At 43.7% G+C, this 26,774-nt stretch overlaps 2 protein-coding genes across 9 annotated transcripts; one reads left to right on the top strand and one right to left on the bottom strand.

Annotated features, from left to right (window-relative positions):
- Position 1: 1 nt before the first annotated feature.
- Positions 2-26,774, bottom strand: LOC133085377 (cathepsin G-like). 8 transcript variants are annotated; one of them, XM_061182399.1, is made up of 10 exons: positions 26,659-26,774; positions 14,957-15,102; positions 14,549-14,675; positions 14,282-14,418; positions 3,187-3,357; positions 2,578-2,694; positions 1,695-1,839; positions 1,110-1,245; positions 707-961; positions 2-259 (listed from the first exon to the last, which is right to left on the bottom strand). In XM_061182399.1, exons 6-10 carry the CDS (start codon positions 2,630-2,632, stop codon positions 98-100), a joined length of 753 nt encoding a protein of 250 aa, XP_061038382.1. In that variant the 5' UTR covers positions 2,633-2,694; positions 3,187-3,357; positions 14,282-14,418; positions 14,549-14,675; positions 14,957-15,102; positions 26,659-26,774; the 3' UTR covers positions 2-97. The 8 variants fall into 8 exon arrangements, with proteins under 8 accessions (XP_061038382.1, XP_061038377.1, XP_061038378.1 ...); XM_061182394.1 differs by having other exon boundaries at positions 14,549-14,661; XM_061182395.1 differs by having other exon boundaries at positions 3,187-3,306; positions 14,549-14,661.
- CMA1 (chymase 1) lies at positions 14,575-17,361 on the top strand. Its single transcript, XM_061180732.1, has 5 exons — positions 14,575-14,632; positions 15,249-15,399; positions 16,141-16,276; positions 16,496-16,750; positions 17,218-17,361. Exons 1-5 carry the CDS (start codon positions 14,575-14,577, stop codon positions 17,359-17,361), a joined length of 744 nt encoding a protein of 247 aa, XP_061036715.1.

Below are 26,774 nucleotides of genomic sequence, written 5' to 3'. Positions count from 1 at the left end.
GTTATTTCCACTCTAGATGTGAATGTTTATTAAGGCTCTGGGAACCGCCCTGGATCTGGGCTCTGCCCCAGAGAAGGGGAGTCAGTGACAGGGCGTGTCACTCCAGCCCCCACTCTTTGAAGCGTCTCATCGTTCTCCGTATCCAGGGCAGGAAGCTGGAAATCCTGGTGAAGACTGCTGGAGGAGTCCCAATCCTGTTTCCGTAGGAGACGATGCCCTGGGCCACGTTGTTACACACAAGGGGGCCCCCGGAGTCCCCCTGTGGGCAACCAGAGGAAGGGACACTAAGCCGGGCCTCCATTCTCCAGGCCTCCCCGCTCCTGCGGCCCTAAGGCCCGCCCTCAGAGAAGACAGGGGTGGGTGGGCTCCTTCCACTGCTGGCTGTGTGTGAGATGGGAGGGGGAGGGGGAGCAGAAGTCAAGCTTCTGGATTTTTCCATCACTGGGCTTCAGCCCTGGCTATGGTTATTCTCCAGAACAACCCAGGTCAAGGTACCTTCACCGGCCCCAGGAAAACGCTGCACGTGTATGTCCTGTGGCTGGTGCACCTGCTATTCCCTCAGAGACCGGATTGATGGGGAAAAGTCCCCCACCTCACTCTGGTCTGGGCCCCAGACTGAGGCCATGGGGATGTAGTCTGTCCTCACTGCCCAGTCTGCCCACGTCCCTTTGTCTCGGACAGTGTCGGCAGATGCCCGTAGTCTTACCAGGAAGGCGGATTTCCGCTCTCTTGGGTCGCCCACACAAATCTGTGTTCGGCCAGTGTAGAACATGAAGCGCCTCCTGCACTCCTCACCCCTCTGCACTCTGATCCGTACATCCTGGAGAGTGTCTGTTCTCGTGTTCAGGCCGACAAGGCCCCAGCCGGCCACGGTGCACAGGGTCCCAGGACGCAGCCTGTTCTGGGTCTGAGGCAGAGCCACCGGCCTCACAGCTCGATTACGTCTGACTCTGCTCCTCAGCTGGCAGGAAGCATGCAGGCACTCAGGGACTGTCTATGCCGTGCTCACCCCATGCCCACCACCACCCTGGGAGTCTGCTCGGCTTCCCCCTCCCTGGTCCCCCAAGCTGGGAGGGAGCAGCCCGGGTGAAGAACCAGAGGGTCGGTACCTGCAGTAACATGATGTCATTCCGGTGGTTCTGCGGATTGTACCTGGGGTGGGGGATGGCTCTGAGCACCGGTATGCGCTGCTGAGTCCTTTCCAACCTACTGACGTTGTGGGCCCCCAGGATGACACTTATTTGGCTGCAAAGGAAAGGGAGCCTAGAGGTAGGTCTGAGCTGCAGGAACTGCAGTCCCCGATGCAGGGCACGTGACAGCCCAGGGTGGTGAGACCTCAGCCAAGGGAACGTGGGGACAGGAGGGCTCTGGGACTGGGCTCTATGCCCTTGGCCTCCACAGCCTTGAGCTGGGGGTGGTGGGAAACCCAGCGACCTTATATTTGGCCTCCCCTACAATAAAAAAGGAGCTTGAATTCATATTTTGAGCCCCAATGCGTGCCTTCCATCTCCCCATCTTGCTCTTTTTGATCAGGTCCTGCTTTCTCCCCATTTACACTGGCCTGCTCCCTGCCCCCCAAGTCCTACCTGCTCTTTTTTCACCCCTTTATTGCTAGAACCCTGCTTTCAATGGCTCCTCTCAGGAAATCTTCTGGAACTGCTTTGCTGGTGCCCAGAAGCCCCTTAGTGCCTCACCTTCCCAAGCAGTGAGCTGCTGTCACCACAAAGTCTTCTCGCACCAGGAACCCCCCACAAGTTTTCAGACGTGGAGTTCGGATCTGAACATATGCCATGTAAGGGTGGGAATGGGGCCTGGCCTCTTGGCCTCCGATGATCTGCCCTGGAAGGAAGCATTAGGCACTTATCTCTGCACTGACAGGTGTGTGGGCTTCGGCTTGGTGGCTCCAGAAAGGTTAGAAGATGGCGAGGCAGGAGAGGTGCTGCAGGGGCCGGAGAAGCTGGTGGTTCATGAGAATTGGGTCTGCAGGGCACCAGCCTTGGGGGAGGCTCCAGGATTCTGCAGGAAACGCTGCTGGCTCCCCATCCCGGCCTCAGCTCCCTCCCACCTCCCCACAAGGCAAGCCCAGCTGCAGCCTCCCATAATGAGGAAGGTTCCTCTGCTGTGGGGATGGCAAATCTGGAGCCCTCTGAGCAGCCTCTCCCTGAAGTTCCGTGGTATTTTCTTCCTCAGGGAGCCTCCCAGATCCCTGTGAGTCCAGCTCACGGCCAGCTCATGAATTTAGGGCTCTAAAGATGAGCTGGCGGGCCTGCTATTGCTGTATCTTTATCTCCTAGGCTCTGCCACAGGAGCTGCCGAATGAGTTCAGAGAGCATGTTTATATAGCAAGTAGTACGTGCCAGGACGACTCCAAGAGTTTTATGTACACTAAGTCATTTAACTCTCATATCAACTCTCTGAGGTAGGCCTGATATAATGCCTGTTTTATAGATGATGAAGCTGAGGAACTTTGAACTCATACAAGCTGCCCAATGATACAGGGTTAGGAAGTGCCTGAGTGGTCTGGCTCCAGAGTCTATGGGCTGGGGTTGGCCTCTGAGGATGGGGACGGTCACTCACCTGCCCTAGCCCTGGGCAGCAGGAGAAGGACCACCAGGAGCAGGAGTGGCTGCATCTTCCTGGGAAGTCTGCCCAGTCAGTTGCTGCTGGTGCTTCCTCCTGCCAGACTTTGAGCCCCTGAAAGAGGAAGGAAGGGTGAGGGTGGGGGGTTGAGAATTCGCATTCCCATTCTCCTGCTGCTGTGATAGGTTTCATCACCCAAGGCTGCCCAAGAGGCTTGCCCACCAACTGCCAGTGATCTGGGGGAAGACAGTAACCCAAGCCTTCAGCGCAATATCCCGCACAGCTGCTGAGTCAGTGCTGGCCGCGGAAATGGGAACCCAGGGCAACAGGGATGGGGACTGGGTCACTGTGTCCCAGAACCTCAAACCCACCTAATTCAATAATCCCTACAAGCATCAAAGCTGGGAGCTGTCTATTTCCTCCTTCCTCTCCCTCAGGGACTGGAGCCTGCATGTCTTCACCCTTTGGTCTTAGCCCCCCGTTGAGACCCTTGCTGCTCCCACTTCTTTCTAGAGGTTGTCATGCAGATTGAGTAGCTCTCTCTCCTGAGTGTGTGGAGGGCACTGCCAGGGAAAGAAAAGGGAAGAATGAGGCTCTGCCACTGACCATTACGCTCTCAGGTCACTTGAGCCCCAGCAAACTCTCAGTGAAATCTTGACACTGTGGACGACTTCTGTTTTCCTGCTTCCTACTCAAGGCGAAGGCCTTTATGTTCCAGAAGGTTCTCTGCAGGCAGAAAAGGCCTAGTGACTTGATTTTGTTGCCAGCCATCAGACCCTGGTGGAAAAACATCTCAGATCCTATTCATCCATGGTATAAGAGACCCATCAACCTAATCCCATCTCTGCCCCAGGGGTGATAGCTCCTAAGAAGGGGGTCCCTCACTGCTGTGCTCCCTGTAACACATGAAGAAGTGGACCCAGGCATTCATCATTGAGAGAAAGGCACGGCAGAGTCCTGCAGAGTAACACAGGGGGCTGTGAGACGCTCTTAACAATACTTAGAAGATTCTCTGTTGGCACAGAAAGCACTACAGTATAGTAAAACTTTTGCAAAAGTATCAGAATTGAAAGCTAATACAATTCTCAGTCTTCTATGGATTATTATAAGCCCACTTGAAAATCTTATAAAAGTTAAGGATCCTCTCCCTATATATAAATATACACAGGTTATAGCTTATTTTCAGAGCTGCCAAGAACTTAATCCTTCCTCTAATGCACGGTTTATGATTGCAACCGCATGAAATTTCTTCATGCATCTGAAAGGTAATATGCAGAAAACGGGAAAAGAAACGAAAATAGTGTAACAGCTTTATTAGTGCCTTAGCATCTGGGTAATTTTAATTTATTGTTAATTAAAGATTTTCAACACTTTATTTTATTTTAAAAACTTTAATGTAACTTTTTTAAAAAGTAAAGGATAAAGAGTAGCATGCGAAGAAATGGAAGTCAAATATATATGCTCCCAATGATCTGAATACAGATGTGGATAGGGGATTTCATTAACAGTGACTAGGATTTCATGCCGATCTTCCCACCAAAAACAACCGAAAGAAACCTGTTTAAAATGGTTAAAAACCTTAAAAGCCTTGAAGAAATGCCAATGTAGGAGTGAATACCAGGCCAAAACTGAAGGAATAATGGGTGTCCAGTTAGACAGTTACTATTGTTCTGTGGAAATTTGCTGAACCCACAAAATTCGAACTTCTGTTTTAATGAGCATATAAAGTGAGACGTACAGAAATCAAAGAGGAAGGAGATATGGGGATATATGTATATGTATAGCTGATTCACTTTGTTATAAAGCAGAAACTAACACACCATTGTAAAGCAATTATACTCCAATAGAGATGTTAAAAAAATAAAAAATAAATAAATTTTAAAAAATAAAATAAATAAAAAAGAAATTAAAAAAAAAAAACAAAGACCAAGACCCACACAAGCAGGTCTAGTCAAACCCTCCTCACAATAAGCTGGGAACTGAATAGTTTACACACTCAAAGTAACAAAGAAGAGTTAATGGGGGCTTCCCTGGTGGCGCAGTGGTTGAGAGTCTGCCTGCCAATGCAGGGGACACGGGTTCGAGCCTTGGTCCGGGAAGATCCCACATGCCGCGGAGCAACTAGGCCCGTGAGCCACAATTACTGAGCCTGTGCGTCTGAAGCCTCTGCTCCGCAACAAGAGAGGCCGCGATAATGAGAGGCCCGTGCACCGCGATGAAGAGTGGCCCCCACTTGCCGCAACTAGAGAAAGCCCTCGCACAGAAACGAAGACCCAACACAGCCATAAATAAATAAATAAATAAACAAACAAACAAACAAACAAATAAATAAATAAATAAATAAAATTAAGAGTTAATGGGCAAGTGCTTGCATGTAATTTCATGAAAGATGGAAATAGTACTGGACTTTCATGGACTCTCATACCTTGAACTTCGATTAATGTTGTTATGGACTGTTTGCCAAAGTACCCGGCAAAATCAAATGCAAATGTGGAGGAAATTCACTTAATTCCAGTGTTTGAATTACACCTAAATATTGTTTTTCAAGTACAATGACAAGCATATAGTCAAATATAAACAGATCAACAAGCAAGGAAAGATATAAGACACCATGACTAATAAACAATAGATGATAAGAGAGAAAATACTTTAATTATTGGGATAATACTATTAGTAAAATAAAATATAGATTGCAAAAAAAATTATGCTGAAATAAAAACAAGCTTTAAAAGCACTCCCGTGTTATGTCATAATTCTAGTTATTACTTTAAAATGTATATCTCAGAAATAACTAAATTTCCTTGTCAATTGCATTATTATGAACTTTCATCAAATCTCTAACCGTGGTCATTTTTAAGTGTTTTGTCATTTACAGACAGTTCTGTGTGTACTCTGATGCTTTTGCAAATATGTTCCTATAAAAGGGTTTCATCTTCAAGGAATTCATGGAAAAGACTCTGACAAGTACAGGTTTCTGGTAACTGACTATACTGCTGAACTGAATGAATAAGCATTTTCAGAACTCTAATGGAAAACTGATGAATTCATAAAAGTGCTAACAAAAGATCAAGATGAAAAAAAAACTAAGTACATGGAACTGAGTGAACTGATGAGGATGATTATAATTTTTGTGACTTTCTGTTTGAATAAAAAAAAAATCCCACAAGGACTCAGAGGCAAAAAATATACAAATCAATTTTTACTGCAAAGTAAAGGAGCTGTTAGAGTGGAGGATTACTGGACTGAATGTCAATATTATGACATAGTGTGTTTCGTGTTTGGTAACTGCAATCATTGTTGCTTTTGTTGTGGTCATCCATTTACAATGCTTGATGTCAGTTTATTTATCTCTTGTAAAAATAAAATACAGTGTGTGTGTATGGAAAAAAAAAGCACTCCCAGGAACATTAACCTTCAAAAAATGACATCTGAAAAAGAGCTAAATACAACTTCTAAAAGTGAGAAATATGAAAACACCAAAATTAAAGTCACAGTGAATAAAGTTAATAACAGATTAGACAAAGATGAAAATAGAATTACTAACCTGAAATGGCTCAGAAAGAATTGTCAAGAATAGAGCACAGACAGGCATAAAGATAAAAATATAGAAAATAGTAGAATTAGAAGGTTGAACATATGTTGAATTAAAGTTCTAGAAGAAGAGAGAGAGAATGGGGGGGAAAAGTAATATATAATGAGATAGTGCTTCAGATTTTGTTAAAACTGATGACAAAAATGCAGTTAGAGGTTAAAAAAATACAAATAAATCTCAAGCAGAATACAGAAAAGAAATCTATACCTAGAAATCAATATTATAAAGAAATAGCAGAAATCTTAAGGACAAGTAGAGTAAGATAGATTACACACTTTCAAATGAATGGCAGAGCAAAGTTAGAATTTTCAACAGCAGCAGTGAGTGGATGCTACTCAGGAAGAAATGTCTTCATAGTCGTTTGAGAAGATTTTAAAGCACATCTTATAAATTGATTAGTAATGTTACAGAATTTATGAATAGCTGATGAAAAAAACGAACACATATAGAACATCTTACCCAACAAAGGCAGATTACACACTTTACAAGCACATATAGATGTTGACCATAGATTAGACCATAGATTAGGTCTCAAAAATGTTTAAAGGATTAAAATGATGCATCATTTTTCATAGACCACAATGAGTTTTAAGTTAGAATTTCATAACAAGAATATGAGCAGAAAATCCTTATATTTTTAAAACTAATGAAACAGACTGCTAAATACACAGGGTCCTTGAACAACAGGCATTTGAAATGGACAGGTCCACTTACACATGGCTTTTTCTCAGTAGTAAACACTAGAGTACTACACTACCCATAGTTGGTAGCAAAACCACAGAACAGAGGACCAACTATAAGTTATACTTGGATTTTCCACTAGGTGAAGGGCCGATGCCCCTAAACTCCCACGCTGTTCAAGGGCCAAATGAATCACGAGTAAAAACATAATGGAAACAAAAAATGAGTTCAAAATGATTAATAATGATGAAAATAATTTATAGTAAAATTTGTTGGGTATATGTGAATAAAGATGAAACTTGACTAACACTATACCTCAAATTAATTAATTTAAAGGTAAAAACTTAAAACTTTGGATATAGGAGAATTTCTTTATACACTTAACATTGGGAAAACAATTTTATACAAAATATACAAAGCACTAACCATCAATAATAATGCAAAAATTGATCTACATTAAATGTTTGTTGTGTATATATGAATAAAGATGAAATTCTGGTTACACAGGACACTTTTTTTTTGAATTTTTGAATTTTATTTTATTTATTTTTTTATACAGCAGGTTCTTATTAGTTATCCATTTTATACATATTAGGGTATATATGTCAATCCCAATCTCCCCATTCATCACACCACCACCCCCCGCCGCTTTCCCCCCTTGGTGTCCATACGTTTGTTCTCTACATCTGTGTCTCAATTTCTGTCCTGCAAACCAGTCATCTGTACCATTTTTCTAGGTTCCACATATATGTGTTAATATATCATATTTGTTTTTCTCTTTCTGACTTACTTCACTCTGTATGACAGTATCTAGATTCATCCATGTCTCTGCAAATGACTCAATTTCGTTCCTTTTTATGGCTGAGTCATATTCCATTGTATATATGTACCACAACTTCTTTATCCATTCGTCTGTTGATGGGCATTTAGGTTGCTTCCGTGACCTGGCTATTGTAAATAGTGCTGCAATGAACATTGGGGTGCATGTGTCTTTTTGAATTATGGTTTTCTCTGGGTATATGCCCAGTACTGGGATTGCTGGGTCATATGGTAATTCTATTTTTAGTTTTTTAAGGAACCTCCATACAGTTCTCCATAGTGGCTGTATCAATTTACATTCCCACCAACAGTGCAAGAGGGTTCCCTTTTCTCCACACCCTCTCCAGCATTTGTTGTTTGTAGATTTTCTGATGATAGCCATTCTGACTGGTATGAGGTGATACCTTATTGTAATTTTGATTTGCATTTCCCTAATAATTAGTGATGTTGAGCAGCTTTTCATGTGCTTCTTGGCCATCTGTATGTCTTCTTTGGAGAAATGTCTATTTAGGTCTTCTGCCCATTTTTGGATTAGGTTGTTTGTTTTTTTAATATTGAGCTGCATGATCTGTTTATATATTTTGGAGATCGATCCTTTGTCCGTTGATTTGTTTGCAAATATTTTCTCCCATTCTGAGGGTTGTCTTTTCATCTTGTTTGTAGTTTCCTTTGCTTTGCAAAAACTTTTAAGTTTCATTAGGTCCCTTTTGTTTATTTTTGTTTTTATTTCCATTACTCTAGGAGGTGGATCAAAAAAGATCTTGCTGTGATTTATGTCAAACAGTGTTCTTAACAAAAAAAACAAAAACAAAACAAAAAAACCAGTGTTCTTCCTATGTTTTTCTCTAAGAGTTTTATACTGTCCAGTCTTACGTTTAGGTCTCTAATCCATTTTGAGTTTATTTTTGTATATGGTGTTAGGGAGTGTTCAAATTTCATTCTTTTACATGTAGCTGTCCAGTTTTCCCAGCACCACTTATTGAAGAGACTGGCTTTTCTCCATTGTATATCCTTGCCTCCTTTGTAATAGATTAGTTGACCATAGGTGCATGGGTTTATCTCTGGGCTTTCTATCCTGTTCCATTGATCTATGTTTCTGTTTTTGTGCCAGTACCATATTGTCTTGATTACTGTAGATTTGTAGTATAGTCTGAAGTCAGGGAGTATGATTCCTCCAGCTCCGTTTTTTTCGCTCAAGACTGCTTTGGCTATTGGGTGTCTTTTGTGTCTCCATACAAATTTTAAGATTTTTGTTCTAGTTCTGTAAAAAATGCCATTGATAATTTGATAGGAATTGCATTAAATCTGTAGATTGCTTTGGGTAGTAGAGTCATTTTCACAATACTGATTCTTTCAAACCAAGAACATGGTATATCTCTCCATCTGTTAGTATCATCTTTAATTTCTTTCATCAGTGTCCTATAATTTTCTGCATACAGGTCTTTTGTCTCCTTAGGTAGGTTTATTCCTAGGTATTTTGTTCTTTTTGTTGCAATGGTAAATGAGAGTGTTTCCTTAATTTCTCTTTCAGCTTTGTCATCATTAGTGTATAGGAATGCAAGAGATTTCTGTGCATTAATTTTGTATCCTGCAACTTACCAAATTCATTGATTAGCTCTAGTAGTTTTCTGGAGGCATCTTTAGGATTCTCTATGTATAGTATCATGTCATCTACAAACAGTGACAGTTTTACTTCTTCTTTTCCAATTTGTATTCCTTTTATTTCTTTTTCTTCTCTGATTGCCACGGCTAGGACTTCCAAAACTATGTTGCATAATAGTGGTGAGAGTGGACATCCTTGTCTTGTTCCTGATCTTAGAGGAAATGCTTTCAGTTTTTCACCATTGAGAATGATGTTTGCTGTGGGTTTGTCATATATGGCCTTTATTATGTTGAGGTAGGTTCCCTCTATGCCCACTTTCTGGAGAGTTTTTATCATAAATGGGTGTTGAATTGTGTCAAAAGCTTTTTCTGCATCTATTGAGATGATCATATGGTTTTTATCCTTCAATTTGTTAACGTGGTGTATCACATTGATTGATTTCCGTATATTGAAGAATCCTTGCATCCCTGGGATAAATCCCACTTGATCATGGTGTATGATCCTTTTAATGTGTTGTTGGATTCAGTTTGCTAGTACTTTGTTGAGGATTTTTACATCTATATTCATCAGTGATATTGGTCTGTAATTTTCTTTTTTTGTAGTATCTCTCTCTGGTTTTGGTATCAGGGTGATGGTGGCCTCATAGAATGAGTTTGGGAGTGTTCCTTCCTCTGCAATTTTTTGGAAGAGTTTGGGAAGGATGGGTATTAGCTCTTCTGTAAATATTTGATAGAATTCACCTGTGAAGCCATCTGGTCCTGGGCTTTTGTTTGTTGGAAGATTTTTAATCACAGTGTCAATTTCGTTACTTGTGATTGGTCTGTTCATATTTTCTATGTTTTCCTGGTTCAGTCTTGGAAGGTTATACCTTTCTAAGGATTTGTCCACTTCTTCCAGGTTGTCAATTTTATTGGCATAACATTGCTTGTAATAGTCTTTTAGGATGCTTTGTATTTCTGCGGTGTCTGTTGTAACTTCCCCTTTTTCGTTTCTAATTTTGTTGATTTGAGTCCTCTCCCTCTTTTTCTTGATGAGTCTGGCTAATGCTTTATCAATTTTGTTTATCTTCTCAAAGAAGCAGCTTTTAGTTTTATTGATTTTTGCTATTGTTTTCTTTGTTTCTATTTCATTTATTTCTGCTCTAATCTTTATGATTTCTTTCCTTCTGCTAACTTTGGGTTTTGTTTGTTCTTCTTTCTCTAGTTCCTTTAGGTGTAAGGTTACATTGTTCATTTGAGATTTTCCTTGTTTCTTGAGGTAGGCTTGTATCACTGTAAACTTCCCTCTTAGAACTGCTTTTGCTGCATGCCATAGGTTTTGGATTGTCGTGTTTTCATTGTCATTTGTCTCTAGGTATTTGTTGATTTCCTCTTTGATTTCTTCAGTGATCTCTTGGTTACTTAGTAACGTATTGTTTAGCCTCCATGTGTTTCTGTTTTTTACTTTTTTTTCCCCTGTAATTGATTTCTAATCTTAAAGCGTTGTGGTCAGAAAAGATGCTTGATATGATTTCAATTTTTTTTAATTTACTGAAACTTGATTTGTGACCCAAGATGTGATCTATCCCGGAGAATGTTCCGTGCGCACTTGAGAAGAAAGTGTAATCTGCTGTTTTTGGATGGAATGTCCTATAAATATCAATTAAATTTATCTGGTCTATTGTGTCATTTAAAGCTTGTGTTTCCTTATGAATTTTCTGTTTGGATTATCTGTCCATTGGTGTCAGTGAGGTGTTAAAGTCCCCCACTATTATTGTGTTACTGTCGATTTCCTCTTTTATAGCTGTTAGCAGTTGCCTTATGTATTGAGGTGCTCCTATGTTGCGTGCATATATATTTATAATTGTTATATCTTCTTCTTGGATTGATCCCTTGAACATTATGTAGTGTCCTTCGTTGTCTCTTGTAACATTCTTTATTTTAAAATCTATTTTATCTGATATGAGTATTGCTACGCCAGCTTTCTTTTTATTTATTTATTTATTTATTTATTTATTTATTTTTGGCTGTGTTGGGTCTTTGTTTCTGTGCGAGGGCTTTCTCTAATTGCGGCAAGCGGGGGCCACTCTTCATCGCGGTGCGAGGGCCTCTCACTGTCGCGGCCTCTCTTGTTGCAGAGCACAGGCTCCAGACACGCAGGCTCAGTAGTTGTGGCTCACGGGCCTAGTTGCTCCGCGGCATGTGGGATCTTCCCAGACCAGGGCTCGAACCCGTGTCCCCTGCATTGGCAGGCAGATTCTCAACCACTGCGCCACCAGGGAAGCCCCCCAGCTTTCTTTTGATTTCCATTTGAATGGAGTATCTTTTTCCATCCCCTCACTTTCAGTCTGTATGTGTCCCTAAGTCTGAAGTGGGTCTCTTGTACACAGCATATATATGGGTCTTGTTTTTGTATCCATTCAGTGAGCCTGTGTCTTTTGGTTGGAGCATTTAATCCATTCACGTTTAAGGTAATTATCGATATGTATGTTCCTATTACCATTTTCTTAATTGTTTTGGGTTTGTTCTTGTAGGTCCTTTTCTTCTCTGTGTTTCCCACTAAGAGGAGTTCCTTTAGCATTTGTTGTAGAGCTGGTTTGGTGGTGCTGAATTCTCTTAGCTTTTGCTTGTCTGTAAAGCTTTTGATTTCTCCATCGAATCTGAATGAGATCCTTGCTGGGTAGAGTAATCTTGTTTGTAGTTTCTTCCCTTTCATCACTTTAAGTATATCATGCCACTCCCTTCTGGCTTGTAGAGTTTATGCTGAGAAATCCACTGTTAACCTTATGGGAGTTCCCTTGTATGTTATTTGTCGTTTTCCCCTTGCTGCTTTCAATAATTTTTCTTTGTCTTTAATTTTTGCCAGTTTGATTACTATGTGTCTCGGCATGTTTCTCCTTGGGTTTATGCTGTATGGGACTCGCTGCTCTTCCTGGACTTGGGTGGCTATTTCATTTCCCATGTTAGGGAAATTTTCGACTATAATCTCTTCAAATATTTTCTCAGGTCCTTTCTCTCTCTCTTCTCCTTCTGGGACCCCTATAATGTGAATGTTTTTGCGTTTAACGTTGTCCTAGAGATCTCTTAGGCTGTCTTCATTTCTTTTCATTCTTTTTTCTTTAGTCTGTTCCACAGCAGTGAATACCACCATTCTGTCTTCCAGGTCACTTATCCGTTCTTCTGCCTCAGTTATTCTGCTATTGATTCCTTCTAGTGTATTTTTCATTTCAGTTATTGTATTGTTCATCTCTGTTTATTTGTTCTTTAATTCTTCTAGGTCTTTGTTAAACATTTCTTTCATCTTCTCGATCTTTGCCTCCATTCTTTTTCCAAGGTCCTGGATCATCTTCACTATCATTATTCTGAATTCTTTTTCTGGAAGGTTGCCTATCTCCACTTCATTTAGCTGTTTTTCTGAGGTTTTATCTTGTTTCTTCATCTGGTACATAGCCCTCTGCCTTTTCATCTTGTCTATCTTTCTGTAGATGTGGGTTTTTTTCCACAGACTGCAGGATTGTAGTTCTTCTTGCTTCTGCTGTCTGCCCTCTGGTGGATGAGGCTATCCAAGACACTATTGACATAGTGAAAAGTAAAGCCACAGGGTGGGAGAATTAAGAAAGGGTTTATATCTGGGAGATATATGTTTATATATAAATCATATCTATGTTACCTTACAGGTCACTGGGAAGCCAGTAATTTTGAAGTTATACATGGAATTGACAAATCTCTAGGAAATATAACTGAAAGAAACATACTCAGGAAGTTTAAATTGTCCTATAAACATTAAATAAGTTGATTCCATTTTCAAAAATATTCCAGCAAGTACAGCCCCAGGCTCACATGGTTTCACTGAAAATATGTAAAAAAAAAAAAAAATTCAAAGAATGGTATACAATTTCTTTTGGAGAGTAGATGCTACCCATCTCCCTTATGAGACTAGCAAAACTTTGATGCCAAACCCAGTGAAGACAATATCCACGAATCAATCAGTGTGATACACCACATAAACAAATTGAAGAATAAAAACCATATGATTGTCTCAATAGATGCAGAATAAGCTTTTGACAAAATTCAACACCCATTTATGATAAAAACTCTCCAGAAAGTGTGTATAGAAGGAACGTACCTCATCATAATAAGGGCCATATATGACAAACCTACAACTAACATCATACTCAAAGGTGAAAAGCTGAAAGCATTTCCTCTAAGATCAGGAACAAGACAAGTATGTCCACCCTCACTATTTTTGTTCAACATAGTTTTGGAAGTCCTAGTTATGACAATCAGAGAAGAAAAAGAAATAAAAGGAATCCAAATTGGAAAAGAAGAAGTTAAACTGTCACTGTTTGCAGATGACGTGATACTATACTTAGAGAATCCTAAAGATGTTACCAGAAAACTACTAGAGCTCACCAATGAATTCTGGAAAGTTGCAGGATACAAAATTAATACACAGAAATCTCTTGCATTCATATACACTAACAATGAAAGATCAAAAAGAGAAATTAAGGAAACAATCCCATTTACCATCGCATCAAAAAAAAATAAAACACCTAAGAATAAACCTACCTAGGGAGACAAAAGACCTGTACTCAGAAAACTGTAAGATATTGATGAAAGAAATCAAAGATGACACAAACAGATAGAGAGATATACCATGTTCTTGATTTGGAAGAATCAGTATTGTGGAAATGACTATGTAGACCCAAAGCAATCTACAGATTCAATGCAATCCCTATCAAACTACCAATGGCATTTTTCACAGAATTAGAACAAAAAATTTTACAATTTGTATAGAAACACAAAAGACCCCGAATAGCTTTTTCCTGAAACTCTTGATTCATTCACATGTGTGTAAGTTTATGTTCATGTACACACACATAAATATAGTATATGCATTGGGTCATTTTGCAAAATGTATTTCCTACTGTGGGTCATGGCCATAAAAGTGCATGTGCTTTCTGAATGTGCAGTGTAAAGACTTTCCCCCACCCATGTCTCTGATGGGGCTTTAATGAGCTTCCCTACCTGGGAAAGACATGATCCCTCCATCTCCCACCACAGATGAGGCACCAGGCTTGAGAGCTCATCCCTGAAGCCAAGACTCAGGAGTTCAGGACTCAACCTTGTCTCCAGCAAAACAGAGGGCATCTCTGGGGGAACCTCTGATTAGAAAGATAACCAGCTCAGAATGAGAGAAGAAAAGGTGACCATGCAGTTCCTGTGGTTACCAGCCCTGCCCTGCCTTCACTTGCTGGGAGTTATAAACCCAAGACTGGAAAATAGAAGAGGCACCTGTCCTGGATGGTCTCTCTGAGAAGATGCATCATCTTCGTCTCCCCCTGCTGCTCTTCCTCCTCTGCTCCAGAGCTGAAGCTGGTGAGTGTTGGGGTCATTCCATCTGGAAGCTGCAGCATCAAGACTAAATAAGATTTTAGTCTGAAAGTAGCTGACTCTTAAACAGAACCCCAGATCTCTCCCCAAGAGCCCAGAGTGAAGTTTCCACTGGGGTTGTGGCCACCCATTCTCTGCAGCCTGTGGTAGTTCCCAGGAACAAGGAACCCCACTTTGATCGGGGGAAAGCCCAGAGCAGGCAGGATGAAGGGGGTGTCATCTCTTTATATAACGTGTGACACTGTGCTTAAAGTCCTGTGTTGCCTTCACCTTCTGGCCTTGTAATTTGGCCGATCTGTGAGCACTCACGGGATATGAAGACGGTTGAGACAGGAACCTGGAGAGCTTGTCCTGCACGGTGACAGAGGAGAGTCGAGCAGGTGCAGAATGGGAGTGGGGGAAATCCGAGGTGAAACACGACGGCATGGCATCTGAGGCCGAGCTGGCTGCCGTGCCTGGAGGAAGAAGAGCAGGTACCAGAGCCACCAGAGAGGGAGGATGGGCAGATCACAGGAGGAGGATGCATTCGAAAGAAGCCTCTCCCAACTTTAACCCAGCTTGTGCATTCTCTGTGTTCAAGCCCTGGGGTTCTCTGTTCCAGGCGACATCATCGGGGGCACAGAGAACAAGCCACACTCCCGCCCCTACATGGCCCACCTGGAAACTGTCACTCCCCAGGATATGCTGGTGGCTTGTGGTGGTTTCCTGATAAAAAGGGACTTTGTCCAGATGGCTGCCCACTGTGCAGGAAAGTGAGACAACAGGGTCCTGTTTATCTCCAAATGGGAGGTAACCCATTGAGAGGGGCAACCAGGGACACCCCCTAGGGGGCCTGAGGGGGAGTTCCTGGGTCTGGGTCTCTTTAAGGAGAGGAAAGACTTGGGCTTAAGGAAATCGGTCTCATAATTGAATAGCTCCCGTGACACTCAGTCACTGTGAGCTCAGCTCCCCTCAAAGGAAAGGCGACCCCATCCCAGCACCCCTCTTCTAAAAGTAGCTCCCTCTCCCCGACCCCAGCACATGAGATATGGACTCACTCTTCAGGGTCCCACCCAGTTCTCTGGGCCACTTCCTCTATGTGCTTTTCAGGAACACTGGCCTTCAGTTCCCAGGGACCTGAACCCATCCTTTCCATGGGAGACAGAGAACAGCACCCACCTGAGACACCAGCACTTCCCCCTTCCCTCTGACACCTCTGGCTCCAAAGGGCTGGCCCTGATTAGGAAATGCCAATCCTGTCCCCTGGGTCCTTCATGGCCCGCTCAGTCCCCAGCAAGTCCCAAGGGTCTTGGAAATTGTCTCTGTTCCCTGGGAAAGCTCTTCCCTGAGTAAAACCTGAGCCCCTCCAATACCACAAGTGGCCCAGATAAGGGGGGCTGGGAAGAAACCATTGACCCTGGGAGAGACTCTGTCCCCTTTTCTCAGAATGGGCATATCTCAGGAGAAAATCACACTGTCACTGTTTTACCTTGTCCTTCTTCTCCCTCACAAAGGTCTATAATGGTCACCCTTGGAGCCCATAACATAAAAAAGAAAGAAGACACATGGCAGAAGCTTGAAGTCGTAAAACAGTTCCCTCACCCAAAATACAATGACTCTATTGTTCACCATGACATCATGTTACTGAAGGTGGAAATTCTTCTTCCCCTTCTCCACTTCCTGTTCTCCAGGGCTTCTCCTTCAGGTCCCATTGCCCTGACATTTCCCCAACCTGCCTCTGGACAGCGCCCCTCAACTCCCCCCTTGGAAGTGGCTGTAATGTGAAGCAACTTGCCCTGTCCCTCCCTGATTGCCTCCAGTTGCCCCCAAGCCCATTTCTAGCTCTGACAGCCCTCGTTTCCTTCACAGCTGAAGGGGAAAGCCAACCTGACCCTGGCCGTGGGGACACTCCCCCTTCCACCCCAATTCAACTTCATCCCACCCGGGAGAATGTGCCGGGTGGCTGGCTGGGGAAGAACAAATGTTCAGGACCCGGGGTCCAACACTCTGCAAGAGGTGAAGCTGAGACTCATGGAGCCCCAGGCCTGCAGACACTTCACTACTTTTGACCACAATCTCCCACTGTGCGTGGGCAATCCCCAGAAGACAAAATCTGCATTTAAGGTGATCCTTAGACTAGGGTCTTCTCCACAATCACTGTTCAGGGTCCGGACACCTCCTGGAAGGAGATGGAGTCAGAAGAGTGTCAGCCGGTGACAAAGTTTGAGATCACAGGACTGAGGAGCTGGAACCGTCCCTGTGCTGATCATCCTCCCGCGGCCCCATGCAGTCTCTGACTATCCCTCCCAGGCTGCTACACAGGGTCATGGGGCGCCAGGAAGGAAAGCAAGAAGCAGCATCAGACAGAGACATAGAACCTCATGAGGAACCAGGGTTCCCGCCGCCGATGCTATTGGGTTGGCCAAAAAGTTCGTTCGGGTTTTTTCCATAAGATGCTATGGAAAAATCTGAACGAACTTTTTGGCTAACCCAATAGGTCTGACCAACTCAGAGTTGGGACCATGGGGAGGAGTGGGTGGTTCCCTGGCTCACCTTTCCCCTCTCTCTCCCTTTCCCTCTCTGTCCCACAGGGAGACTCAGGGGGCCCTCTTCTCTGCGCTGGGGTGGCCCAGGGCACTGTCTCCTATGGACAGTCGGATGCAAAGCCCCCTGCCATCTTCACCCGGATCTCCCATTACCGGCCCTGGATCAATAAGGTCCTGAAAGAGAATTAACCTGGAACCTGGGTCAGCCTGAAGGGAAATCTGGAACCGGATCCAAGCAGGTTCTCTGTGCCACTCACTCTGGATCTGCCTCTGGTTCCTGCTCAAGTCCCACCACATCCCTAAGCCTCAGGAAGGCTCCTCCAGATCACAGAATTCCCAATAATTCCCAATAAATCCCCGCTTCCAGACCTGAGTGTGTGTCTCCTCTCTCTGATGCTCTCTCCTCCCAGCGTCAGGCATTCCATAAGCCTTGAAAGGGGTGGGTGTGCGATGTGTGTGTGAGAGAGACAGAGATGGAGAGGAAACGGTGAAGAAAAATAGGGAAAGAAAGAAGAGAAAGGGATTCCCTGCAGAGGCAGGACCCGTATTTCCAACATAAAGAAGAAATTACACCAGATCCTTCCTTGCCTTCATCGTCAACTCAACACCAACTCTGATTTACCTTTAAGGATATTCAGAATCACCAAGAACATTTTGAATTGTAGGATGTTTAGAGCATCCCTGACCTCTCCACTAGATGTCAGTAGCAACAGTCTCGTCTCAACCAACTTATGAATCAAAACCATCTCCAGGCTTTGCTGTATGTCCCCTGGGGTTGTGGTTGGGGAGGGATGAGGGAGCTGGGCAGGAATTACCCTCAGCTGAGAACCCCCAGTTTAGATGCATTTGGCACCACGTTGGGCCCTCCTCACAGTCCACCTCGATAGGAAAAGATCTACCATCTGTGGAGCTTTGATCTGAGAGGCAGAGAAGATCATCTGTCAGTCACTTCTGCAAAACAAATACATGGAACAGATAAGAGGAGGGACAGCATCACGAGTTCTGCACGAACGACAGCCACAAACAGCTGCTCCGTAACCAGCAGGAAGATGAAGGCCTAGAGCCTGCTTGGCCTCCAACTCTTGCCAGTTGAGGGACTGGCTGGAGGAGAGAAAAAGAGCGGGACAGGGACAGACACAGCAGGAGCCTGTGGCTGATACCACTCCTCGCTTCTGAGGGCATGGTGATTCCCTTCAATTAAGTGAACTCTTTCCAGAAATTCATCTTTAATAAAGAATCAGAGATATACACAAAAGTTTATGAATAAAAATTTTAATCTCAGCATTTTCAGTAGTAGAAAAACTAGATTCCCAGCCATGGAACAAAGTTTAAATAATAAATTCATATGATTGAATATTGTGAAGTTATTAAAAATTTATTTCAAAACATTGACTCATGTAGGAAAATGCAATGTAATAGAATGCTTTTTAAAAGCAACATAAATATCTCCCTGTAGTAGAATCTCAATTTTCGTAATTATATATTGTATGTATGCATAGAAAGAAAACTAGAAGAAATTAACATCAAAATAATTAGGGTGGTTATTCTAGAGGCTAGGATTAATAACTATCTTTATTTCCTTTATATGCTGGCTCCAAACCCCTGGTATTCTAACTATTGCTGACTCAGTACCATACATGGACCTACCTGTGCATAAGCACATACACCCATTCATTCTCCCGTTGGTCAAGGTTTGCTCTGTGGGGGGTAAATAGCCTTGCACTTCCAGATCGCATCACTCAGCCCATATCCAGGATGTGGCTAAAGAAGCTAAGCCTTCATAGGAGCCCTTGGGTCAGTGCACAGGCATGGTGGTCTCTCCTTGTCAATTAGTGCCTTGCATGGGCATTCTTTTGTCTTTAGCAAAGGTAGTGGTGGCCAGGGATTTATACCCATGGGAATGGTGTAAGCTGGGAAGTATAGCTGATTGAGCTGATCAGAGGTAGTGGATAAAATGGTCCTGATGAAGCCTTCCCTATGCCACCCAAATCCACTTGCACCTTCTTACAGTATCTGGATCTTGCCTGAGAACAAGATGCCCATCCTTCTTTCCTGAGAGGGAAGGTACCAGTTCAAACCTTCAGTTTAATAGCCAATCACAGTCTCCTAAAAAGACTTAAAGAGGGTTGGCAAATCAAGCTACAGGGTCCTGTGCTACAGCTGCTCCCGGGTCTTAATTGATATTTCTCATCTCACCCCTCTACCACCCATTCTAGATTTCCCTCCCCTTTGGCCAACACTTGAGTTGGCCTGGGTTATATGTCTGCTGGGGTTACCCAGACCTCTAACCCTGAGGGGGCTGAGTCTTTAGTTGCCTTATATTTGACAGGTTTGACTAGTTGCTGTTGCCCATTTGTAATGATCACTGAGCACTAAAGTACAAGGGATGTCCCCAGCGAATCCCCTGGGTTCAAGTCATACTCTTCTCTTCGCCCTTTGTACAGCAACAACCCTAGCTTCTCATAGGCATCACGGTCAATTACTCCAGCCAGTATAGTACCTCCTTTCTTTGCCTGCTGGTCCACTGGTATGAGGAGCCCAAAATGGCCAGGTGATGGTCACAACTTCCAGTTCATGGAGCCTTTACCACCTCCCTTGGTGAAAGCATTTTCTTCCTAAAAATTCGGACTCACAGCAACATGGCTTTTAACTTTACTCACTCCATGTAACTCCAGTGAAAGCTGCAGTAACTAAAACAGCCATGCTTTATGGAAGTGAGTGCCCTCTCTCTTTCTCCTTCTCCTTTTCTAACTTTTCGTCCACCTTCTCCTTTCCTTCCATCTCTTCCACCATCCCCACACCTACCCAAACCAGGCCAGGTCACAGATAAGCCAATATCGATTCATCAGAAGTGATGAATCACTAAAGGTGATCCTCAGTCCCATGGCTTCTGGCAGTCTCTATCCCTTGTACCCTCTTATCTACACCAAAATCATGTTTGTGACAAAAACCCAGAGAGCTCTCCTGAGCCCAAGGCCTTAGGACAAAGTGGGAAGCATCATGGGCCTGCAGGTCTCCAGAATCTCAGGTCTAATTAAGTCATCCACAGTAAATGAAAGGTATCAGGCCAATGAATGAGAGGCCAGTACAGGGTAGGATATCTCCAACCCAGGAAAGGGATGCTTAGGCTTCAGCCAAACCTGGCCCTAGAGCCAACTCTGAGTGCACCTGAAATCCAGCCAGCCTGTCACTAACACCAGAGTGACCCCAAATTTCTAGAGAATTCTAGCCAGAATTTTTGAAATTAAGCCAAGCCTCCCAACAAAAGCTTTTCTTAACATTCTTTGCCACATACTTGATGCTTATCACCACCTACCGCTGGAACCAGGACTGGGAAACCAGCCCAGAAGCCCTCCAGTCCCAGGATACCTGACAAGAGCCTACGGTGAATGCCGGGCCACAGTTCTGGGATCATCAAACAGACTTCACTCTAATTTATAGGAGACAGGAGGACAGGCCTTCCTGCCTGGCTCCTCCTTCTGAAGTAACTCTCCTGCCTCCATAGCCTCCCACACCTAGGCTCCCCACACTGAGGGACTGCCAACATCTCCCGCTTGCTCCTGCCTCAGAGCTTGGAAGTCCTAACTCCAAATCTAGTCAGAAATGCAATACAATGCGAATTGAAGAAAGCAGAATATTCAAAAATGTACATTCACTTTGACTGCAACAGTGTGGAATACTGTACGTTTTGGGAGAAAACTGGACAGAATTCTTCAAAAATGGAGATAATTGTGTCAGAATTATAATTAAATAAATGGCTTATCCATTCTCTTTAAAATTATTTCTATATTTTTACAAATGACCAAAAAAATGAAAAATGCAGAGAAACAAAAGTGCTTTCTGAAACTGCTTAGATGCTCAGCGAATGATCTTACCCCTGTTACTCCCATACACAGCACAGTCCCCAGGGAGCAGGGAAACCACAGGACACAGTGCCATGCTGTCCAGGAAAGAAGATGGGGGAGGGTAGACTTCCTCAGGATTGTCCAGAGGCTGTGCTGGGAGGGACCAGCTATGGGAGAACTTTAAGGATGCCCTGAAGGCAGTGTCTGGGTCTGCCCCGGGCCATGAGCCCAGAAAATAAGAAGCTCTTCTTGGACACAGAGTGTGGAAAAAGCTGTTGATGCCACACTGATCTCTTCAACCAGCTCACCCAGAAAAGACAAGATCAACCACCAGTGCAGATTTGATTCAGAGATGCAGAGAAAGTCATGGCTCCAGCTGTCAGATGCTGGGGTCTGATAAGAAGAAGGAAAACTTTACATCTGCAGGAGAATTAGCCCAAATATAAGAGGATTTCCCCATGCCATGGAAAAGAACAGCCTAGGACCTGCCCAGCACAAACACTACACAATTACAGTCCAAAGCAGACAGCTTCCCTGGGTTCTACCAAAAAGGCAGGGACAGAAGTGAGGAGGCTAGGGATTTCCCTGGTGGTCCAGTGGTTAAGACTCCACGCTTCCACTGCAGGGGGCACGGGTTCAATGCCTGGTCAGGGAACTAAGATCCACATGCCGCGAGGCGCAGCCAAAAAATTAATTAATTAATTAAATTTTTTAAAAAAAAGTGAGGAGGCTAAACAGTGTACCTCCAGCCAGAGCTGAGCCTTCACCTAAGGCTATTCACTCAAAGGAACTTAACTTACCCACCCGCCACTCTAACCAAATGCTTAAACCCTCCTACCTCATCCTCATCTGATGATCACCAAGCAAGGTGGCTACTCCACTTTCTGACCATTCAGATTAGAAAGTTCTCAAACTAAAATCTGCTTTTTGCAAACATGGTTCAAAAGGATACATGCACCCCAATGTTCATTGCAGTGGTGTTTACAATAGCCAAGACATGGAAGCAATGTCCATCGACAGAGGAATGGATAAAGAAGATGTGGTGCTTATATACAATGGAATATTACTCAGCCATTAAAAAGAATGAAATAATGCCATTTGCAGCAACATGGATGGATCTAGAGATTATCATACTAAGTGAAGTAAGTCAGACAGAGAAAGACAAATATCATATGATACAGCTTATATGTGGAATCTAAAAAAAAAAATGATACAAATGAAGCAAAAGGTGGGTAACAGAGCAGGGAGGAGGGTGGATCTGAAGAGGTGAGTGGAGAATAGGGCCTTTTTCCTGTCTGCACCCAATCCCTGAGAGAACCTTCCATTGAGTCCTTTGGCTTGTTCCGTCTCTCACGTCTTTGGTTGACAGTCCTAAAGCCACACCCCTTCCAGGAATCACATCACAAATAAATTACTTGCACTCAAGTCTTTGTTATCAGGGTCTGTTTCTGGGAAAACCCAAACTAAGATACACCCCGAAATCAAGATTTATTAAATCTACTATAATTAGTACAATGTGATGTTGATGCAAAGACAATCAATTACAGCAATGAAACAGAACAGAGTCCAGAAAAAGACACATTCATCCATGGACACTTGGTTTATGGCAGAGGAGGAAGTAACAGGGCAGTGGGAAAGGACACTCATTTCAGTGCATATTGCTGGGTCAAGTGAATATCCATGGGGAAAAATGAAATTTGACCCCTATCTCACACACACACAAACATCAGTTCCAGGTGTCCCACACATTAAAAATAAAATAATAAAACTTCTAGACAATATGACAGGAGTATCTTTATCACCTTGGGGTTTAGAAAGATTTCTTCAAGGCACACAAAAATCACTAACCTTAAAACAAGTTTCTCAACCTTGCACTACTGATATTTTGAACAGGATAAATTTTTGTTGTGGGGGAATGTCCCATGCATTGTAGGATGTTTAAAAGCATCCCTGGCCTCTACCCACTGATGCCAGTAGCACCACCACCACTGCCCCGGTTATGACAATGAAAAATGTCTCCAGAACATTGCCAAATGTCCCCTGGGGGAAATGTTGCCATGTTTGGTGAGGGGGGACAGAACACACAGTTAAAATTGAATCTCAGATTCAACAACAACAACAACAAAAATAGTGTGTGTCCCAAAAAGTTCCTGGGAAATAATTAAATTTTTTCATTGTTTATCTGATATTCAGATTTAACTAGGGGTCCTGTATTTTATCTGAAATTCACCCCCAGTTGAGAATGAGAATTACTGTCTTAAAGGAAAAATGATTTGATAAATTGGATTACAAGAAGGACTTCTCATCAAAAGACATCTTTAAGAGAGTGAAAAGGCAAGCCACCCAGTGGAGGAAGATCCTTACAGCACATATGCCAACAAAGGGCTCACATGCAGAATTTACAGATAATGCCTGTCAATCAATAAGAAAAAAAATAAGACAACCCGAAAGAAACACTGACAGACTTGAACAGGAAATTCACAAAATAAGATATCCAAATGGCCAATAAACATATGAAAGGCACCCAACTTTATTAGTAATCAGGAAAATACAAATTAAAACTACAATGCAACTGGGACTTACCTGGTGGCACAGTGGTTAAGAATCCGCCTGCCAATGCAGGGGACACGGGTTCGAGCCCTGGTCCGGGAAGATCCCACAAGCTGTGGAGCAACTAAGCCCGTGCACCACAACTACTGAAGCCCGCGCGCCTAGAGCCCGTGCTCCACAACAAGGGAAGCCACCGCAATGAGAAGCCTGCGCACCGCAATGAAAAGTAGCCCCTGCTCACCGCAACTAGAGAAAGCCCGCGCACAGCAATGAAGATCCAATGCAGCCAAAAATAAAATAAATAAAAATTAATTAATTAAAAAAAAAAAAAGGTCCATGGGTTCAAGTCCCAATCTAGGTTTTGGCCAGGTTCGAGTCCCGGCAAGTGGGTTCAAGTCCCAATCTGAGTTGCTTGGTTTCACTTCTATCTCCACAAACTCTGGGGTCTAAAGAGACTATGTTAAAAAAAGGGGACCAGGGCTTCCCTGGTGGCGCAGTGGTTAAGAATCCGCCTGCCAAGGCAGGGGACACAGGTTTGAGCCCTGGTCCGGGAAGATCCCACATGCCGCGGAGCAACTAAGCCCGTGCGCCACAACTACTGAGCCTGCGCTCTAGAGCCCGCAAGCCACAACTACTGAGCCCGCGCGCCTAGAGCCCGTGCTCCGCAACAAGAGAAGCCACCGCAATGAGAAGCCCGTGCACCGCAACGAAGAGTAACCCCTGCTCACCGCAACCAGAGAAAGGCCGCGCACAGCAACAAAGACCAAATGCAGCCAAAAATAAATAAATAAATTTATAAAAAGGGGGACCAGAGGGGTTCTAGGCTCCTTTATCTGTTGGGTCTCCATGTTAGGATCTTGGTTGATTGGTTGGTTGGTCCTATCATACTTTAATTAGAAACTATGTGAAATGATGATGTGAATAGCATTTAGCAAATTACATCCCAGAGCCTGAGAGAAGTTGCAAAAATCTGCCCAAGCAAAATGAAGCAGGGGGCATTCACAAAGAGCTGGCATGGGGGAAGGTGCAGAGTTGCCAGCAAACCCCTCATCCTGCACTGCCCCAGCCCACGCTGAGAGGAAGATCTCTCCCTGAGTCCTGGCTTCCTGTCCCGCCCCATAGTGATGGCCTGACCACCCAGAGAGACTGTGCTCAACTCCTTTTGCTGTTTCAGGAAGCAGCTGTGGGAGAAACTGTCCCATTTCAATGAAAGAAGTCCTTGTGATTGCTACAGACTCAGGAGGGACCCTTGTCTTCCTGAAGGGCACCAGGTGCACTTGCCCCTACACCCAGATGTGCAGACAGAAATTTCTCAGGTCTTGTTGTCTGGCTCGGATTTGAACGTTTTAACTGCCAAAGTGTCAGATGGACTTTGAGATCTGCGAACGGTTTAACTTAACTAGATCAGTTGTCAAAGGAGAGGCTGAGGAGGAGGGAGAAGCTGACCCACCCATCTCCAGAACCCCAGAGTAAAAAGACTCTAAGGCATTACAAACCTGCTCTCCATCAGCCTCTCAGGGGAGGAGGAGTGGTTGCTGGGATCAGAGCACTGTCCCTATGTATGTCCCCTCTTACAAGGGGCACAAAGCTCTGGAAGGGATTCCCACCTCACTTCCATGAGGATACTGATGGACCTCCACCCTCCTGAATCTGGGGTCTAAAGGCATCTGATTTAGCAGACTCTCCTCCCCCTCTCCCCACAGCTCCCCACCCCCGCACTGTCCCAGGTATTGTCTCCTGTCAACCAGGCCTCTGGGTTACAAAGACTGACTGACAATGCACAGGACAGCCTCAGTCCCAAAGCACACTTTGTTTTTGGTCTCTGGAGAGTTCTTTTATTTTCTAGCTAACTCGACAACGCATTTAAGTGAAGATGTGTTCAATTCTATCCAGCATATCCATTTGTAACGGGAGTGTTTCAGGATTCATATGCCACAAAGTGTTCCTCCCACATATTTTTTTTATATATATATTTTTAAATATTTATTTATTTGGCTGCGCTGGGTCTTAGTTGCGGCATGTGGGATCTTCGTTGCTGTGTGCAGTATCTTCGTTGCGGCATGTGGGATCTTTAGTAGCAGCATGCAGATTCTTTATTTGCGGCATGCTAACTCTTAGTTGCAGCATGCATGTGGGATCTAGCTCCCTAACCAGGGATCAAACCCAGGCCCCCTGCCTTGGGAGCACAGAGTCTTAACCACTGGACCACCAGGGAATTCCCCCACATATTTTTAAAAGATCATTCCACTTGCAGTGTGTGGAACAGTTTGGAGAGAAAAAAACATGCAGAAGCAGAAATCTATTAAAGAGACTATTGCAGAAAATAGACGAAAGAGGATAATAACTTGAAGAAGAGTCATGGTGGCAGAGATAGAAATAGATGCATCTGGGAGATATTTAGTAAGTAAAATCAAAAGGGTTTTAGATATCCAAGAAGATATATCCAGTGGGAAGTTTTTATAGGATTCAGGAGCTCTGAGGCTCTCCTATAGTTCATAGGCGATTCGGGAAGTCTTCTTTGAAAAAACTGGTAACCGAATTCACCGAGGTAGATTCTTGGGAGAAAGTGCACAATGGGAAGAAAGGAAGATCCGTAGGATCCAGCTTTGAGGAATATCAACATTGTAAGACCTTAGAGGAGGTGGAGCAAGCAACACAGACTGAATAAAGCTGGGCGAAAGACCCAGAAGAGAGTGTGGCTTTCCTTGAGGCCGAGAAAAGAGCATTTCCAAAGGGAGGGAGGAGTCAGCAAGTGTCCAGTGATACAGAGGTCAAGAAAAACGACTGAAAACTAGGCATTAGTTTTGGTGACACGTGGGAAATTAGTGATATTGGCGAGAGGGGCAATGAATGATAAAGGCAAAGCCAGACGGATGTAAAGTAGAAGTAGAAAATGAACACCACTCTTTTAAGAAGTTTGGCTAGGAAGGTGAAGAGAAAGATAGGACATTAGCGGAGGAAGAAGAGGGCTGGAGAAGAGTTATTTTAAGTCGAGGGGAACTTGAGAACGTTTAAATGCCGACAGGAAGAAGCCGGAACAGGGAGAAGAAAAGGTGAAATAATATGCCGGGTAGAAAGAAATCCATTGTACCTCTGGACGGATTCTCTTGTACTACGTATCCACCAAACTGAAGAGACAGCCAGAATTCGGAGGACTCAGCAGCTCCGGGCTTTAGGTCAAAGGTTTTTTCTACACTAAAACCTTCC

The sequence above is a fragment of the Eubalaena glacialis genome, chromosome 2, assembly GCF_028564815.1.
Source record: "Eubalaena glacialis isolate mEubGla1 chromosome 2, mEubGla1.1.hap2.+ XY, whole genome shotgun sequence".
In the NCBI taxonomy this organism is placed as follows: Eukaryota; Metazoa; Chordata; class Mammalia; order Artiodactyla; family Balaenidae; genus Eubalaena; species Eubalaena glacialis.
Note: the sequence above shows the minus strand (reverse complement) of the source record. Positions and strands in the feature narration are given on the sequence as shown.

Excerpts from the sequence above, each read along its gene's own strand:
- LOC133085377 (XM_061182399.1), bottom strand. The coding sequence starts at position 2,632 with ATGCAGCCACTCCTGCTCCTGGTGGTCCTTCTCCTGCTGCCCAGGGCT. Across the intron at positions 1,840-2,577 it reads GCTGCCCAGGGCTAGGGCAG|GGCAGATCATCGGAGGCCAA; the intron begins GTGAGTGACCGT and ends GCTTCCTTCCAG. Across the intron at positions 1,246-1,694 it reads GCAGCTCACTGCTTGGGAAG|CCAAATAAGTGTCATCCTGG; the intron begins GTGAGGCACTAA and ends TTTCCTTTGCAG.
- CMA1 (XM_061180732.1), top strand. The coding sequence starts at position 14,575 with ATGCATCATCTTCGTCTCCCCCTGCTGCTCTTCCTCCTCTGCTCCAGA. Across the intron at positions 14,633-15,248 it reads CTGCTCCAGAGCTGAAGCTG|GCGACATCATCGGGGGCACA; the intron begins GTGAGTGTTGGG and ends TCTCTGTTCCAG. Across the intron at positions 16,277-16,495 it reads ATGACATCATGTTACTGAAG|CTGAAGGGGAAAGCCAACCT; the intron begins GTGGAAATTCTT and ends TTTCCTTCACAG.